General features: G+C 40.8%; 1 protein-coding gene across 1 annotated transcript in view; it reads right to left on the bottom strand.

Moving 5' to 3' along the window:
- Nucleotides 1–12,766, bottom strand: part of LOC121293998 (echinoderm microtubule-associated protein-like 4) — a 363,716-nt gene extending 350,950 nt beyond the window's left edge. Inside the window, exon 1 of the mRNA XM_041217491.1 lies at nt 12,607–12,766. Coding sequence (XP_041073425.1) covers nt 12,607–12,631 — 25 coding nt within the window. The 5' untranslated portion in view covers nt 12,632–12,766. The remainder of the gene's footprint in view (nt 1–12,606) is intronic.
- Nucleotides 12,767–19,572: the final 6,806 nt, after the last annotated feature.

The raw sequence follows: 19,572 nt of genomic DNA, 5'->3' as shown, positions 1-19,572 counted from the left end.
TCCATGATTTTTAAAAATTGAGCAGTCACAGTGCAGGGCCAAGTCACATAAACCAGGACACCACAAAGACTGAAAAGAATAAGGGACAACCAGGTAAATTGGAGAGGAATTGGATGACAAATTAAGGTTTCAACAGGCTGATCCTTATAGGAAGAAAGACTAAAGGTGGCAAGGTTAGTTATAGTGTGAGTATAGTCAAGTCGTGATTTCAACACAGTGGAGATGTTGGGAAGAGACTGAGCATGTAGAGCAGGGAGTTTGGAACTTTGAAACAGAACAGAATCATGGAATCTCACAGCACAGGAGACAGCCATTTGGTCCACTGTGCTCTTTGAAAAAGCTATCCAATTAGTCCCACTCTCCTGTTCTTTCACCATGGCCCTGCAACTCTGTCCCCTTTAAGTATTCATCCAATTGAAGGGGACAGTAATTTCTAAATGAATACAGGCTATTGTAGCATTAATAAAATGGGGGTATACAAGTTAAATGGTAACAGTGAGACTGTCCATCAGACGACATGCCTTTATCTGTATCTGATCCAGGGTGGCAAATGGTTTGCTGGAAGTATCTCCTCAGAAACGAGAGCAGTATTCGTTGATGGCCTTAACATTTATAGTGTTGGAAGTTGTTGAGAGAGAAGAAAAGGTCTCCTGCAAAAGAGGAAGTCTATTGTTTTGGTGGTAGCTTTAGCAATGGTCAAGCAAGAGTTTCACTTGAAGTCAAAGACAATACTGGAATCAACTATGCCAAAGCAAGAAGTCAACATAAGTAAGGGACTGCAAGGTTTTAGTTAGAATAGCAAGTGTGATACGAAACTATAATCGGTGTGCAGTCACAGTAAAATAAAATCTATAAAATGTTGCCATTTGAAAAATACAAACTTAAACAATAGATCTTAAAAAAATTAGCGCCAAAATGCTCTACTGCATACAATTTTTTTAAATTGTAAATTCAAAGCTATAGATCACTAACTGTAAAATCTTCTCTGTTTGCAACTCCAGTACATCCCAAACCCTCTGAGTGCGTTACTGTCTTTTGACATACGCCCACACACCATTTACTGGCTCTGTAAATTACTCTCTGGTTTCAACTGAGATTATAAATCAGAAAACCAAAGCTCAAGTGCAATACAGAGGTCATCTGAACTCTGACATTAAATTAGTAGCCTCACTGCTCCCTGCCACCATCGATAATGCACACAACACTCAACATTAAAATAATCTTAATGCAATTAAAAGCCACATTGAAATTACACTGACAAACCTGTGACAGGAAATTATACACAAGTTATTTCTTTCAAAAATAACGGTTTCATTATACAACTTTAATTCTACCTTAAATTCAATGTATCACAAAATGTGAAAAGAAAATTCAATTTTCTTTTTGATATTATTATGGAATTATCTGGTAATATCCTGCCTAAACCCTGTTTAATGCAGCAATTATACAGTATGTCTTACAATTTCTCATGTCATACTGATGTAAAGTGTGTACTATAGCAGTGCCAAATTTCCATCCTTTCACTTTTTCTAGTATAAAAATCTTAGCTACAGTGCAACGGAAGGCAATGAAAAGATATTTTCCTTTATTTAAAAATAGGTCAGGCGACCCACTGAATTAGCTAAGATTTTCAACAGTTGAAAAGAACCAACGATCCCATCCGTTTTGCTTTCATGTAGCATTTTATCAACGGGAGTTGAACAGTGAGGATTATATTTAAAACAATGAGTCCTATTTTTACTAATTCAACAGCAATGCAAGCGGAAATATAACTACACAATGTAATTTACATTGTTTCAAGGAAACTGACGATATCAAAATTGTAACAAAATTTAAAAGGAACACATACAAACATCTACAACAGTCGCAATGTTACAGTTTCATCAGAAATATAAATGAAGGTATGTTAGCCAAGGATAAATGTAAGATCCTATATTTGGAAGGTGTCATTCAGGAGAATAAAGCGATAGCAGTTCCAACGGTATGATTAAGGCATGGTATAATTTAAACAACAAGGTTTATAAACAATTGCTACCGCTGCTTTCATAACATTGTCCTGATTAGAGATTTAATTGCACTAGTTGGAGAAGGCAGAGCAAAAAAGAGTAACAGCATTGGTATCATCACACTTCCATTCACAGCACATCAAAATGACAGCACTGGCAGCACCACTGTATAAAATCACACAAGAATTTATGAATGATTTGTTACTATCACTGTTGTAGTGTTATTTCATTATGGAAAATTGGAGAGTGCGAGGGGCCTAAGTTTGGAAACGTGTGCACTTCAATAACACCTAAATTGCAAAGGCTACAAATAATTCATCATTACTGTCTGTATTATGATTTAATCAACAATGTAGTTTAACACAAGAGGAGAGCAGTTGCACCATATAAAAAGGCAGTACCAATGCTAACATTGTCATTTAAGTGTCTTTATGTCTTAGTTCAAAAAAAAGAACGTTTTCAACTGCTGCTTTTGTGATATTTCATTAGAAATAAAATTTAACTACTTTGAGGGAGAAGACAAAGGGAAAGGCAAAATTAATAAAATATAAATTCAGAAATAAATTATGTTAAATCAATGTTCTGTTTGTTGCCTTGTCTATCTTGCCCTCCCCACTCCTCTTGTTCTGGATTTCCCAAGCTGAAGGAGATGGTTTCTCTGTTTCTACGTCTCTATCCTACCAAGTCGCTTTATCATTTTAACTTCTCTATTAAATCACCCCTCAAGCTCCTAAACTCATGTCCTAAATACAGGTCAAGTTGACACAATTTAGCCTCATAGTTTAACCCTTTTAGCCTTTTCATTCCGATGAGTCTGCATTGTACCTCTTACAAAGCTAATATCTCTTTTCTGAGGTTCAGTGCCCAAACAGAACATTGCTCCAGATGTGGACTGACCAAGGTTCATAACGGCTGAAGCATCACTTATTCACTTCTGAATTCCTACTACTTTGACATAAGGCAAACTTTTCATTATTTCTTTTGTAATTGTGCACTAGTGTTTAGCAATTTATGTACATGACCACCTAAATTCTCTACGCTCTTCCACAGCTCCTGTCCTACCATCTTTACAAAAATATTCCACAGAGTCCCACTTTGTGTCTCCCAAGTGGATAACATCACATGATTTCATATTTTGCCAATAGATCCCTGGGGAACATAATGCCACCAGAAAACAAACCCTTTATCCCTACCTTCCAACCAATTATCAGCATGTGACAAGGTAACCCCCAATCCCATATGTTCTTATTTTTTTAAAAAACCTCTTGTGCAAAACCTTATCAAATTATTTCTGGAATTCCAGTTAGGTAACATCTATACACACACTTCTGTCTACCGTATTACTAATCTCATCACAAAATCCACCTGGATCAGTCAGACACGACCTGCCCCTCACAAAACCACGCTGAGTCTCTGATCAACTGAACTGCTCAGTCACTCTGTCTTCATGTTAAAATGGCAGGTCTGCATTTACCAGTAAGATAAAAGCAAAATACTGCGGATGCTGGAAATTTGAAACAAAAACAAAAATAGCTGGAAAAACTCAGCAGGTCTGACAGCATCTGCGGAGAGGAATACAGTTAACGTTTCAAGTCCGAATGAATCTGATGAAGAGTCATTCGGACTCGGAACATTAACTGTCTTCCTCTCCGCAGATGCTGTCAGACCTGCTGAGTTTTTCTCAGCTATTTTTGTTTTTGCTGCATTTACCAGTATTCGCCCTCCTCCTTTAATAATGAGCAGCATTTGCAATTTTCCAATCTAAAAGTTGTAACTCCTGAAAGGGAGCACTTTAGAAAGTTATGACTAATGAATTTGTAACTTCATAAGCTATTTTTATACCATAATCACATAAAATATACTTTTTAAGTGCTAAAACCTACAAAACTACAGACCAAGAGCTAGAAAGTGAGATATGACTGGATAGCTCTTTTTCTGGCCAGCATGGACACAATGGGCTGAATGGCTTTCTCTGTGCCATAACTTCTATGGTTCTATGAATTGTGGTGAAATCCATCAAGTCCTGAAAGTTTGTCCATCTTAATTCACATTATTTTCTCCATTACCACTTCTACAACCTATACTAAATCCACTAAGTTCCTCTCATTGACTTATTTTTAGGTTGCCTTACACGACTGGTAGTTTGTCCACTTCCTCCAGTATCCAAATGGATACAAAGCACACATTTAACAAACCCTGCATTTTCTACGGGATCAGCATCCATCTTTAATGGTCCCATATTTCCCTCTACTACTTTTTTCCATATATCGTAGAAATAATTTTGCTGCTACCTTTTATACGCTTTCCAATTTTTTTCCCATTTTACATATTTCTGCGCTTTTTTTTTTAAAAATAACTCTCGATGTACTGAGCTTTCACTTTTCCTTCTTTTATGTAAGCCTTTTAGTTTAATGTCATCGCTTACCTCATTGTTGGCTTAAATGCAGAAGTGTCCCTTTGCTTTTCAGGGGTATATATTGGTTTTCGATAATACAAAATACTTTTGTGGCAACTTGCCACTGTTTGATTGAGAGTTTACCCTAACAATTCAGCCCAGTTTACTATGGTCAATTTATTTCTTAGCACTGCAAAATCTGCCTTACTTATATGTGTTTCTCCTTTCCCTCTTTGTCTCAAACCTAATTCAATCATATTGTGGTTACCTTTTGCAGAATACTCTAACACTGTCAGATTGCTAATTATATCTAGTTTGTTCCTCATTACTAGATCCAATATGGCATGTTCAGGTGTCAGTTCTAATGCATATTACATAGAACATACAGCACAAAAAAAGGCCATTTGGCCCACCCAACAAATTATGCTCCACTTGAGACTCCTCATTTAACTCTATCAGCATAATACTCTATTTATTCCCTTCTTGCATATCTAGCTTCCCCTTAAATGCTCCGATACAATTTGCCACAACTACTCCCTGTGGTCACAAGTTCCACAATCTCACCAATCTCTTGAGTAAAGGCATTTCTTTTAAATTCGCTATTTGATTTCTTGTTATCTAGCTTTGTTCCTCCACACCAGTGGAGGCCTTGAGCCCAAAATTCAATAAGGCCCGAAAATGAGTGCCAGGATTATGGTGTGGCATTAATCTACACCAGTTCCTTCCAATGCAAGCAGCACACAAACTTTCTTTATGCGCTTTCAGTGTGTAGCCAGCACAAACTGTGCTATTGAGTGGCTGAGCAGGGGTGCAAAATTGTAAGAAACTTGCAAGAGTTCAAGTCAGCCTACAGTTCTGAAGGGGTTGTTGAGGGAGGGGGTTGCATTTTGACTGGGCTAGGCACTGGAAGTGGCTGCAGAAGTATGCCTGACCTGCAAGAAGAGTTATGATGGCACAAAAGGAGATAGTATGCACTCCAAGGTTCTCCTGCTGCAACACTGGAAGCCTTGGTGCAGAAGGTGTGAGAGGTCCTCTATCCACAGGAGTTGAGGAAACCTCTCAAACAGATAATGCAAAGGTAGTGGGAGCAAATAGCCATCGTGGTCAAGGCCAACAGTCTAGCCCCGAAGGCCTGGATACAGTACCACAAGTACCTCAAAAGATAATGGCTTCATTAACAAATGTAAGGTTTTATAAGATTGTTATGTTTGGGACTGTCGCTAATTTAGGGCAAAATGGAATAACGAAGGGGGTCATGCAACCTATTCTGAATTCTGCTGACAGTAAGCAGAGGTGGTTTGGTTGTTAAAGATTAAATTGGGGGGGGGGGAAATCAAGGTTGTTTTATTAGGGAGAAGGTGCAAGGTGTTCATGCCTAGAGGCATTAACAAAACCATCTGTATGGATGATGGACAGACTGTTGGTCTACAAGTCTGAGGAAGGCATTAGTAATGTCAGGCTTTGTAAATAGTTACAAAAACGAAAATTGCTGGAAAAACTTAGCAGGTCTGACAGCATCTGTGGAGAGGTAGACAGAGTTAACATTTCGAGTCCGTATGACTCCATCAGAACTAACGAGAAATAGAAATGTGGTGAAATATAAGCTGATTGGGGGGGGACAGGTGGAGCTGGGTAGAGGGCCAGTGATAGGTGGAGGCAGAGGAGAGATAGCCAAAGATGTCATTAACAAAAGGCCAAAGGGGTATTAACGGTGGTGATTCTCTCAGTTCTTTTGCCTCAGTCGCATCTGTTCCGATGATGCCACTTTCCAAAACAGTTCTTGTGACGCGTCTTCCTTCTTTCTCATCCGAGGTTTTCCACCCACAGTGGTTGACAGGGCCCTCAACTGTGTACAGCCCATCTCCCGCACATCCACCATCACACCTTCCTCTCCCTCCCAGAACCATGATAAGAGTCCCCCTTGTCCTCACTTATCACCACACCAGCCTCCGATTTAAAGGATCATCCTTCACCAGTTCCGCCAACTCCAGCATAATGCTACTACCAAACACATCTTCCCTTCATCCCCCCATCAGCATTCCATAGGGACCCGGGACCGTTCCCTCTGGGACACCCTGGTCCACTCCTCCATCACCCTCTACACCTCAACCCCCTCCCACGGCACCTTCCCATGCAACCGCAGAAGGTGCAACACCTGCCCCTTTACTTTCCCCTCCTCACCATCCAAGGGCCCAAACACTCCTTTCAAGTGAAGCAGCATTTCAATTGCACTTCCCTCAATTTAGTCTACTGCATTCACCATTCCCAACGCGGTTTCCTCTACACTGGAGAGACCAAACGCCGACTGGGTGGCCACTTTGCGGAACACCTTCAGTCTGTCCGCAAGCATGACCCAGACCTTCCTGTCGCTTGCCATTTTAACATATCACCCTTGGCATCCTGCAATGTTCCAGTGAAGCTCATCGCAAACTGGAAGAACAGCACCTCATCTTCCGATTAGGCACTTTACAGCCTTCCGGACTTAACATTGAGTTCAACAGCTTCAGATCATGAACTCTCTCCTCCATCCTCACTCCCCTTTTTTCTAATTATTATATATTTTTTATATATTTTTTTCTTTTCCCACCTATTTCTATTATTATTTTTAAATTTATTTCCATCCATTGTTTTATCTCCGCCTTTTAGCCTATTTTGATCCTTTTCCCCCACCCTGCCCCCACTAGGGCCATCTGCCACTTGCTCATCCTGCTTTCTACCCTTAATGTCACCATTAGCACATCCTTCAGCTAATATCACCACCATTAACACCCCTTTGGCCTTTTGTTTATGACATCTTTGGCAATCTCTCCTTTTCCTCCACCTATCACTGGCCCTCTATCCAGCTCCACCTGACCCACACCTAATCAGCTTATATTTCTCTTTAGTTCTGATGAAGAGTCATATAGACTCGAAACATTAACTTCCTCTCCACAGATACTGTCAGACCTGCTGAGTTTTTCCAGCAATTTTTGGTTTTGTTTCAGGTTTCCAGCATCCGCAGTATTTTGCTTTTATCTTTGTAAACAGTTATTTAGTTTCAAGATAGAGTGAAGTTGGGAGTCTAAATGATGGCTAATTAGCATTTCTACCTGGATACAAGACCCATGTGATTCACATTACCATGGAGATGGACTTTGAGAGGGGAAGGATCCATAGGAAGCCATTGCAGGATTAGTTTCCATGTTTTCCTAAAAATGTGACACAGAGTGGGAGGCAGAATCACAAATATTACAGCACAGGAGGAAACCATTCGGCCAATCGTGTCAGCCACCGGCTCTCCAAATGAACAATTCTTGGTGGCATTCTCCCACCTTTGTCCCATAACCCTGTACATTCTTCCTTTTCAGATAACAGTCTAATTCCTTTTTGAATACTTTGATTGAACCTGCCTCCACCACACTCTGACAGATTATTCCAGACTTTAACCATTCGCTGCATGAAAAAGATTTTCCTAATGTCACTTTTGCTTCTTTTACCAATTACCTAAAATCTGCGCCCTCTCGTTCTCGATCCATTCACGATTGGGAACAGTTTCCCCCTATCTACTCTGTCCAGATCCCTCATGATTTTTAATATCTCCATCAAATCTCCTCTCAACCTTTTCTCTAAGGAAAACAGTGCTAACTTCTCCAATCTATCTTCATAACTGTATTTCATCATTCCTGGGATCATTCTCGTGAATCTTTTTTGCACTCTCTCCAATGCCTTCACGTCTTTCCTAAAGTACGGCACCCAGAACTGGTCGCAATACACCAGCTGAAGCTGTGTCCTATACAAATTCAACTTAAACTCCTTTCTCTTCCACTTTATGTTCCTATTAAAAAAAGCCTAGGATACTGTGTCCTTTATTAACCATGTTCTCAACCTGTCCTGCCACCTTCAATGGTTTATGCACATATGCACCCAAGTCCCCCTGATCCTGCAGCCCCTTCAGAGTTATACCCTTATTTTATATTGTCTCTCCATGTTCTTCCTTCCAAAATGATTCACTTCATCTTTCTCCGCATTGAACTTCACCTGTCCACCCATTCCACCAACTATGGTCTATGTCCTTTTGAAGTTCTGCACTACCCTCTTCACCATTCACAATACTTCCAAGTTTAGTATCATCCGCAAATTTTGAAATTGTGCCCTATACACCAAGGTCCCTATGGTTCACCACACAAGAAAGTGGGTGGGAGCTCACACTCAGATTGCAAAGATCTAGCTCATGACGGTTTAAACAAAGCTGGAATATTTGTCTAGCTTTGGATAGAAGGAGGGACATTGAGGGTAACCCACACTGTGAAAGCCATTTCGGACATTAGAAGTTATCGACTGGAAAAGAAAAACAAAGGAAGCAAGCTCTTGGGAGCCAAGAGTCACTTGGGATTGATTTCTGCAGAATTAAGCATCCATTTAAGGGGGCAGAATAAAGTATAACCATGGAAGGAGATCTTCAGTTGTTTTAAAGTGGAGATCGTTTCTGTAGTATACAGTATAACTTGCCTTCTAAAATAGTGGCTTAGTCATGTTGCTTTTACTTTGTGTGTTACGATAAAAGTTTCAAAACTTAAAATCATGATGTGTGATCCTTTCAGATATTCACTGGAAGTTTTAATTTTTTTTAAACGTTATTGCTCTCTACGGGGATCAGAACACATTGTACGAGTGGTCAAGATCAATGAATGTCTCTTCGATTACCACATCCCATCACTGCACCACCAGTTACACTCTACTTAATGTGCCACACCACTACCCTCATCATGCCAACAATCAACTAACAATCTCCATCAATCACGATTCATACCTAACACTCATAGCTTCATCTCACGCTTAACACTGCTGCAAAGGGGGGCCCAAATCTCACAGCTTACACACACTGTCAGCTATTGAACAAGGACAACTACATGACCAAAACACAGTTCAGCATACTTTTGTTTCTCTTGCAAAACAAACAGGCACACAACCAGAGACAGAAGCAGCTAATTGGAGGGCGTCGGTCATGGCTGCATGTCATCAACCTGATGGAGGAGGCGGCGTTCACCATCATTGGAGTGGCTATAACCAAGGCCATGACCAGTGGCAGGCTGAAGACATTAAAGTTGATGGTATGCTCTTACCCAAGTCCTCCTTTTCACATTCTGCTTCTCCCACACCCCACAATCTCTTCTGATGTAAACAAGCTACAGATGGCTACCACTGTGCCCCCTACTGCCCTCCTGCCACCCATTGCAACCCCACGCTTTTGTCTTTCTCCTTTCAGTTACCCAAGAACTGCCATCTTGTCAGGCTGTGGTGGAAGAGAAAGGTGAAAGAACAGGGAGGCAGTGATAAAGAAGAAATGCCATACCTACTCTCACGCTCGTATCAGATACTGATACGGCATATATGGAAGGTTGCATCATCAAAACAAACATACAAAGTAGGAGCAAGAGTAGGCCACCAGGCCCCTTGAGCCTGCTCCACCATTCAATAAGATCATGACTGATCTGATTTTAACCTCTACTCCATATTCCCGCTTATCCCCAATAACCTTTCACCCCCTTGCTTATCAAGAATCTATCTAGCTCTGCCTTAAAGATATTCAAAAACTCTGCCTCCACTGCCTTTTGAGGAAGAGAATTCTAAATATTCACAACCAAAAAGTTTTTCCTCAGCGACGGAAAAACTGGTGAAATGGAATAACGTGCTTACATGAACCAGCGTGTGAAGAAGTGTGGTCATGGTAGCTGAGAGAGTCATTAAGCTTATAGTGAATATTGCTTAATATCCCCAAAAATGGAACCAGAGGGGTCAAAGAGAGAAAAGAGTTGTCTGAGATGAACCATGTGAAGGGAGACAAGGGTGGAAATTGGAGGCAACGTTGATGAAACTTCTCCAACTTGGGTTGTACCTGTTCCAACCAGCACTAATGTTTAACTCTTTCTTTTTCCTCAACTGAAAATTCCCCCACCCTCGCCTTAAAATGTCAATATACAACAGCTGGCCTTTTACCTCCTCACTGTCCACAGCCCTGAATACTTTTTCTAGGTGAAACAACAATTTACTGGCACTTCTTTCAACCTAGTGTACTGTAGTCGCTGCTCATAACGTGGTCTGCTCTACAGTGAGGAGACCAAATGCAGAATTGGTGACCACTTTGCAGACACCTGAGTTCAACCAGTAAGTTTGACCCCGAGGTGCCAGTTGCCCATCATTTTAATTATCCATCTTGCTCCTACTCTGGTCATTTTGTCCAATAATTTTAGCTTGTAACCTCTGCCCCTATTTTGTTTTCTTTTGCTTTGCTGATTTTGTTTTTCTCTCTCTTTTTTGGCTGACAGCAGCTGTTCATGATTCTGCCATTTGCACCTCATTTAGCCATCTTCATTTAGACATTCTTTTTCCCTTGTTGAATTATCATTCCCTTTGTCCTTCCACCCTCAATCCTTTTGTCGCATAATCTTCCAACCTTCCCTTTTGTTCTCTTACCCACTCTCCTCCCTTCATTTGCTTAAAACCTACTGCATTTCTAACTTTTCCAAGTTCTGATGAAAGATCATTACCTGAAAAGTTAACTCTGTTTCTCTCTTCACAGATGCTGTCAGACCTGAGTATTTCCAGCATTTTCGTTTTTATTTCAGGTTTTCAACATCCAGTATCATAGAACGGTTACAGCACAAAAGGAGGCCATTTAGCCTGTCATGTCTGTGTTGGCCCTCTGAAAGAGCAATTCAACTACTGCCACACCCCTGCTTTTCTTTCCTTTTCAGATAATGATCCAACTTTCTTTTGAATGCCTCCACCACATTCTCAGGCCGTGCATTCCAGATCCTAACCACTCACTGCATGAAAAAGTTCTCATGTCTCCACTGCTTCTTTTGCCAATCACCTTAAATCTGTGCCCTTTTGTTCTCCGTCTTTCCACCAATGGGAAGTTTATCCCGATTTACTCTGTCCTCATGATTTTGAATACCTCTCCTCTCAATCTTCTCCAGGGAGAAGAGTCTCAAATTCTGCAATTTTTCTACACAACTGAAGTTCCTCATTGCTGGAACCATTCTCATGAATCTTTTCTGCACTCTCTCTAATACTTTCACATCCATCCTAAAGTGTGGTGCCCAGAACTGGATGCAATACTCCTGTTAAGGCCAAACCAGTGTTTTATATTTTGCTTTTGTATTAGGCCAACAAGTATACAGGTGATGAGTGATGTTTGGGATGAGTTACGACACGGGCAGAAGAGTTTTGGATGACCTCAAGTTTATGGAGGGTAGAACGTGGTTGGTTGGCCTGCACTGTGTTGGAATAGTCAAGTATAGAGATAACAGAGGTAACAAAGGCATTATTTCAGCAGCAAATGAGCTGAGGTAGGGGTTAAGTCAGGCAATGTTGCAGAGGTGAAAAAAGGCAATCTTGGTGATACAGCAGATGTGATCAGAAGCTCACCTTCAGGTCAAATATGACAAGTTTGCAAACAGTCTCAGGCAGTTGAAAGGGAGAGGGATGGAGTTGGTAGGGAAGAGAAAATCAGTCCTGGCCTCTGTTCCAGATTGTTCTGCAGCAAGCCCGAGGGAAAAGCACCTCTGAGGTAAACAGGACCAAGCTCGAATAGGTCACTCCCCGAGTTCAAATAGTCTATTGACATTCACCATTAAAGTTCACACAAGAGTAAGGACCATTTGTTGACAAGGCACGGGAGAAAACAGAAGCACCTATGAATGTGCCTCAAAGGGAGGGAGGAGGAGGAGGTTTGAGGAGAGATGGAAAATGTCCTGATCTGAGATGGAGCTGCAGTGTACGCTTGCAGTAGGTGAGCACTAGGACCCGGAGGCGCTGTCCCCGCAATGGCCGTGTTGAATCGCTCGGTTCGGCTCGGACATGGCTCTTGGCTGCGGCGTTGCCGCAAAATCCACAACCCGCATTAATAAAACCTAAATCCGGCCAGAAAGCGATACAATCCTCAATGACACCGAGACAAGCTTCCCCGCAAGTCCCCCCACCTCCCTCCGCTCGCCATGTAAAACCAGTGCTCACTGTCACCTCCTGCAATCTGAGCAGTGACTCCAGCACAAATAGATGGGGTTTAAAAAATACACAAAGTTAGCAGGAGAAGCTTGTCCCGAGCTCCTGCCCTTCCCTCAGCACAGACCCCACACAGGTTCCCCCCCGCCCCCGACACTGTTTATCTCAGCCATTCCTTCGCAGGCTGTGTTTCTTTTTCATTTTTTTCAAATAACTCACCCAAACTGCCGGCGAAACCGTCCATCTCGCGACTTGCAGAGAGGAGGTGGGGGGGGTGGAGAGAGAGAGAGAGAGCAATCTTGCGCGTGCCCTAATGTGCGTCGTGCTGTACCCGCTCTGCCTCTCCCGTTTGCTTCTTTATTTATTCGTTTTAATTTAAATTCTTCCTCCTCTTATTTTCCCCCCCCCACCCCCCCGAACACGACGTTCGGATTCACACTCGCTGGAACTCGCGCCGCCTCAGCTTCACTTGCTGCCTGATGCTCGTCAGTCACTCACATTTCCCTCCCCCACCTCCTTTCGAAACTAAAATTCAAAACGCGCTCGTTCTCCACCTGCCCTTGGCAGCCACCGTCCTCCCCGGGCTGGAGACGGCGCATGCGCTTATCTGGCACCAGTGCATGTTGGGAATTGCAGTTTTCAGTTCATTCGACTCCACTTCACTCAACCAACAATAACTTCAATTTATATAGCACTTCCACAACCGGTCTTAAAGCGCCTACCGGCCAATTAATTACTTTTGAAGTGTATAGTCGCTGTTGTGAAGTTGGAAACAAGGTAGCTAATTTACACACAGCAAACTCCCACAAACAGCAATGTGATATAATGACCAGATAATCTGTTTCTGATACAAAAACAGAAAATGCGAAGAGTTAGATCTGCTGAGTTTTTCCAGCATTTTCTGTTTTTGTTTCAGATTTCCGGCATCTGCAGTATTTTGCTATAATCTGCTTTTGATGTTGATTGAGGGATAAATATTGGCCAGGGCACTGTGGAGAATTCCACTGCTCTCCAGAAAGATAGTGTCATGAGATCTTTTACATCCACCCAGTTAAGCAATTGAAGTCTCAGTTTAACATCTCATCTGAAAAATAGTACATCTGACAATGCAACACTCATTGCACTGGAGTATAAACCTTGATTTTTGATCTCAAGACTGGAATAGTACTTGAACCCAGACTATTTCAACTAAGAGGCAAGAGTGTTATTCACTGATCCACAGCTGAGATATTTTTTCAAAAATATTTTTAAGGTGTCTTTTTAAGTTAAACTTCTGAAAAACATTTTTTTATGTAACACTTAATTTCTTAAATAAAAGCAAAATACTGTGGATGTTGGAAATCAAATAAAAACAGAAAGTTCTGGAAATATCCAGCATATCTGGCAGTATCTGTGGAGAGACAAACAGAGTTAACATTTCGAGTGGAATACATATGACTCTTTAGAACAATTTGCGCTCCTATTTCTTATGTTCTTAAACAAGAACAGCTTTTGAATTATTATATAAGCAAAATACTGCAAATGCTGGAAACCTGAAACAAAACGAGAAAATGCAGGAAAAACTCAGCAGTTCTAGCAGCATCTGTGGAGATAGAAACAGAGTTAATATTTCGAGTCCGATTCATGCGGGTGATGAGCAGCGTTTTATTTTTATTAGTAAGTTTTGTTCCAGGCTCCAACCACCTTCTGAATAAAAAATGTTTTCCTCACATCACATTTATGCCTGTTGCCAATTATTTTGAATCTGTGCCCTCTAGAACTTGATGTTCTCGAGTGGGAACAGTTTTTCACTATTTACCCTGTCCTTACCCCTTAGGATCTTGAATACCTCTATCAAGTGTCCTTTCAGCCTTCTTTTCTCTAAGGAAAACGGTCCCAACCTCTCTAATCTATCCTCATACCTACAGTTCTTCATCCCATGAATCATTCTTGTGAATCTCCTCTGAACTCTCTCCAATGGGTTCAGATCCTTCCTCAAGTATGGCACCCAGAACTGCACACAGTAGTCCAGATGAGGTCTAACTAGTGTCTTATACAAGTTCAACATGACCTCTTTACTCTTGTACTCAATGCCTCTATTAATAAAGCCTAAGGTACTACATGCTTTATTGACTGCTCTCTCAACATGCCTTGCCATCTCCAATGACCTATGTTTGTATACACCAATGTCCCTCTGTTCCTACAACTCCTTTAGAGACTCTCACTTTATTTTATTTTGTTTCACCATATCTTTCCTGCCAAAACACTTCTCTGCATTGAACTTCATCTACCACTTGTCTTCCCAATCCACCAACATGTCTATGTCCTTCTGGAGTTTAAGACTACCTGAATTACAGTTGACAACATTTCCAATCTTCGTATCATCTGCAAATTTTTAAATCATGCCCTGCACACCACAGTCTAGGTCGTTTATATATATAAGGGAGAGCAAGAGTCTCCACAATGACCCCTGAGGAACTCCACTACAAACCTTCTTCCAATCTGAAAAACAACCATTTGTCACTACTCTCTGTTTCCTGTCACCCAGTCAATTTCTCATCTAAGTGCCTACTTTCCCTTTTATTCCATGATCTAGAATCTTGTTCAAGCCTGTTGTGTGGCATGGCATCAAATGCCTTTTGAAAATCTATATACACCATGTCAACATTGTTTCCTTTATCAAAATTCTCTGTTACCTCCTCAAAAAATTACAGAAGTTAGCTAAACATGATTTTTCCTTGATGAATCCATGCTGGCTTTCCTTAATTATCCTGCACTTGTCTAAGTGGTTATTGATTTTATCCCGTGTTATAGTTTCCAGAAGTTTCCCTACCACTGAGGCCAAACAGACTAACCTGTAGTTGCCAGCTTTATCCTTGCACACCTTTTTGAACAAGGATGTAACATTTGCAGTTCTCCAGTTCTCTGGCACCTTCCCTGTGTCTAAGAAAGACTGGAAGACTATCGCTAGTGTCTCGGCAATTTCCATTTTCACTTCCCTCAGTACCCTTGGATGCATCTCATCCAGTCCTGGTACCTTACCTATTTTAAGATTGCCTTTCCAATACCTCCTTCCTCTCAATTGTAAGTTCTTCTAGTGTACCAGTTACCTCCTCTCATACTTCAGCCTGGGTAGCAAGTCCTTCTTTTGTAAAAACAGATGCAAAGTTCAACAGCTTTGCTGTTTCCCCAGCCACCACGTGCAAGTCCCTTTTTTTGTCCCTAATCGGCCATACTCTTTCTTTTACCGCCCTTTTATTATTTACATGTTTATAGAAGACCTTGGGATTCCCTTTTATGTTCGCCGTCAGCCTCTTTTCATGCTCTCTCCTTGCTTTTCTTATTAGTTTCTTTACTTCCCCTCTGGTCCTTCTATATTCAGCCTGTCTTCATTGTATTTTCTATCTGACATCTGTCGTACACACACATCTTCCTTTTCATCTTTACCTTTATCTTTCTCATCATCCAGGGTACTCTGGATTTATTTGTCCTACCTTTTCCCTTCAAGGGAATATACCTTGACATTGTCTGCAATACTTTTTTTTTGACGGTGGCCCATTGTTCAGCCACTGTCTTTTCTGCCAACATTTGACTCCAACTCACTGGACTCAGATGCATTCTCATCCCATCAAAGTTGGCTTTCCCCAATTAATTATCCCTGCTCTGAATTGTTCTCTGTCCTTTTCCATGAATAACCTAAATCTTATGATACAATAGTCACTGTTCCCTAGAGGCTCTCCCACTGATATTTGATCCACTTGGGCCAACTCATTCCCCAGAACCAGGTCCAAAGGTGCATGTCTTCTCATTGGACTGGAAACACACTGCTGTAGAAAATTATCTTGAACATATTCCAGGAACTTTCACCCCTCTTGTCCTTTTGTACTATTCCTATCCCAGTCTATATTTGGATAATTGAAGACCCCCATTATGATTATTCAATAATTCTTGCACCTTCGTAATTTCTTTGCAAATTTGTTTCTCCACATCCCTTCCACTAGTTGTTGGTCTATACACTACACCAAACAATGTTATTGCACCCTTCCCATTCCTTACCTCTAGCCAGAGAGATTTTGTCCTTGAATCCTCTGGAACATCTTCTCTCTCCAGTACGGTATTGCCACCTTTAGCTAATATTGCCATTCACCCCACTTTTCTTCCTTTCCTGTCTCTCCTAAACACCTACCCAGGAATATTTAATGCCCAGTCCTGCCCTTCTTTGAGCCCGTTCTCTGTTATAGCAATAACATCATAATTCCATTTGTCAACCTGTGCCTGAGGTTCACCAATCTTATTAATCACACTCCATGCACTCACTTACATGCACATTAGTCCTGATTTAGGCTTTTTTACTTTCCCACATATTCTGACCCCATCTAATGACTTACTGTGGTCTACTCTAATTCTATTAAACTCTCAAGTATTCTATCTACCTTGATACTACTCTCTGATATATCCCCTTTATCAGTTGACACTTCACAACTTCCCACTGCCAGTTTTTCTCCTCTCCACTCTGAATTTCCCCCCAGGATCCCATCCCCCTACCAATCTAGTTTAAAACCTCCCAACAGTACTAGCAAACCTTCCCATGAGGACACTAATCCCAATCCTGTTAACGTGTAACCCACCCTTCTTGTTGGGCCCACCTGCACCAGAACCGATCCCAAAGCCTCAGAAATCTAAAGCCCCCCACCCCTGCTCCATTTCTCCAGTCTTGTGTTGAACTGCTCAATCTTCCTATTCTTATGTTCACTAGCACTTGGTATTGGGAATAATCCTGAGATTACTGCTCTTGTGGTCCTGCTTTTTAATTCCCTTCCTAATTCCCTAAAATCTGCTTTCAGGACCTCATTCCTTTTCCTCCTATGTCATTGGTCCCAATGCGGACCACGACCTCTGGCTGTTCATCCTCCCCCAAAAGAATGGCACAATTCTAAAGGGGGTGCAAGAGCAGAGGGACCTTGGTGTATATGTGCAGAAATCATTAAAGGTGGCAGGACAGGTTGAGAAAGCAGCTAATAAAGCATACTGTATCCTGGGCTTTATTAAGAGGGGCATAGAGTACAAGAGCAAGGAGGTTATGTTGAATTTGTATAGGCCACTAGTTCGTCCTCAGTTAGAATATTACATTCAGTTCTGGGCGCTGCACTTTAGGAAGGAGTGAAGACATTAGAGAGGGTGTAGAAAAGATTCATGAGAATGGTCCCAGGGATGAAGTACATCAGTTATAAAGATAGGTTGGAAAGGTTAGGACTGTTTTCCTCACAGAAAAGAAGGTTGAGAGGAGATTTGATAGGGGTATTCAAAATCATGAGTGGTTTGGACAGTGTAGATAGGGAGAAACTGTTCCCACTTGTGAAAGGATCTAGAGCGAGAGAGCACAGATTTGAGCTAATTAGCAAAAGAAGCAAAAGTGATAGTTGAAGCTTCTTTACACAGTAAATGGTTTTGGAATGCACTGCCAGAGAGTGTGGTGGAGGCAGGTTAAATTTAAGTATTCAAAAGGAAGCTAGACTGTTATCTGAAAAGGAAGAATGTGCAGGGTTACAGGAAAAGGTGGGGGAATGGCACTTAATGAGTTGCTCATTTGGAGAGCCGGTGCAGACACGATGGCCTGAATCGTCTCCTTCTGTGCCGTACCAATTCTGTGATTCTTTGATTATACATTATTGATAATTTAGGAATTACATAATTATTAACTTTTAATTTTATTGACTATGAGGGTTGAAATTAGCTAAGGAGCTAATTTTTGATTTGTAATATTGAAAAGTTCTTTTTATGAATGAGACTCAAGATTGCAAAACTTTCCAGCCAACAAAAATTTTGACATGTTGACATTTCTCTGAGTCAATGGTTTGAAATGTTTTTTTCAAATATGTGTACCATCAATTTACTTATACTTGATCACAATAATTATGATTAATAAGTTAGAGTTATTAGAACAGATGTGCTTGTTTTATTAAAAAGATATGTTTATTGTGTTCATGACTAGTGAGGTTGAGGACTATGGGTAGCGAGAATATTGGTCATTTAAATTCTGAAAATATTCACATAATTTGAATGAGCTTTGGTCATATGGCACAGATAATAACTATTTATGCAGAGAGCAAGAAAAGCATCGGGTGACATAATTAATGGTGTAAGTCACCTACTTCATAATTTCTGCTTTCCTTACTTTGCACCATTCTTGGGTCCCTACAATATCATGCAAGTCCTCAGGATATTTTGAGCCATTATTTCATGCCTTTTGTTATAATTATAGATTTTCATCCCTGGTATCATCCTGCTGAATCTGTGATGTATGTTCTTTAAGAGACTTTCTATGCTCAAGTGTCCAAAAGCTCCACACAATACCATGTAGAATGCTCTAACCATTACCTTATAGGTTTATTACTACCTCTTTAAGCTTGTACTTACTACCTCTATTTATAAAACCTAAATGTTATTGATCTTTTATGCCTTTATTTACCTGCATTTGCACTTTCCAGGATTATATATTTGAATCCCTATGTCACTCCATTCATCCATTGCATATTTCCATTTAGTGTATACTCATTCATTTTGCTTCTCCTCCCAAAACATTGAATTGGATCTGCAATCTACCTGTCAATTCTACCAATCTGTCTACATCTTCCTAAAGTTTTTAAACAATCTGTATTTCTGTGCATCAAACACATTAATGTTATGTCATCAGGAGATGTTGATAGTTTGTTCCTTGTGCTCAAGTCCAAACTATCTATACCTACCAAAGTCAATAGCACTGTATGCTGGTGTACACAACTTTGAATTCTTCTTTAATCTGAGCAAAATTAACTCCATGCCTTGATCTTTATGTCCATAAATCAGCTTTCTAGCCATGCAGCAACATTTCCCCACCTACTTGAATTTTTATTTGCCTGAGTTTGTAAGAAGCCTTTTGTGAGACACCTTGTTGAACACCTCCTGAAAGTTCACATGTACTTTTACTGAATTCCCTTTATCAATTTTATGATTTGTAAATTAACCATATATTGTGCTACAATGTGTTACAATGATTTTATATGTGAAATGCTCTGAATTCACTCATGTCAGTTTGAAGGTGCACTCTGCTGGAATATAGACCTTCATGAATTTGATAGATTGGAGAGAGAAGAGAACATTGAGAGGTGTTCAAAATCATAAGGGGTCTAGATAGAGAGAAACTGTTTTCATCAGCAGAAAGGCTGA

The sequence above is a fragment of the Carcharodon carcharias genome, chromosome 2, assembly GCF_017639515.1.
Source record: "Carcharodon carcharias isolate sCarCar2 chromosome 2, sCarCar2.pri, whole genome shotgun sequence".
NCBI lineage: Eukaryota > Metazoa > Chordata > Chondrichthyes > Lamniformes > Lamnidae > Carcharodon > Carcharodon carcharias.
The sequence above is the reverse complement of the archived record's forward strand: the minus strand, read 5'-3'. Positions and strand labels throughout refer to the sequence as shown.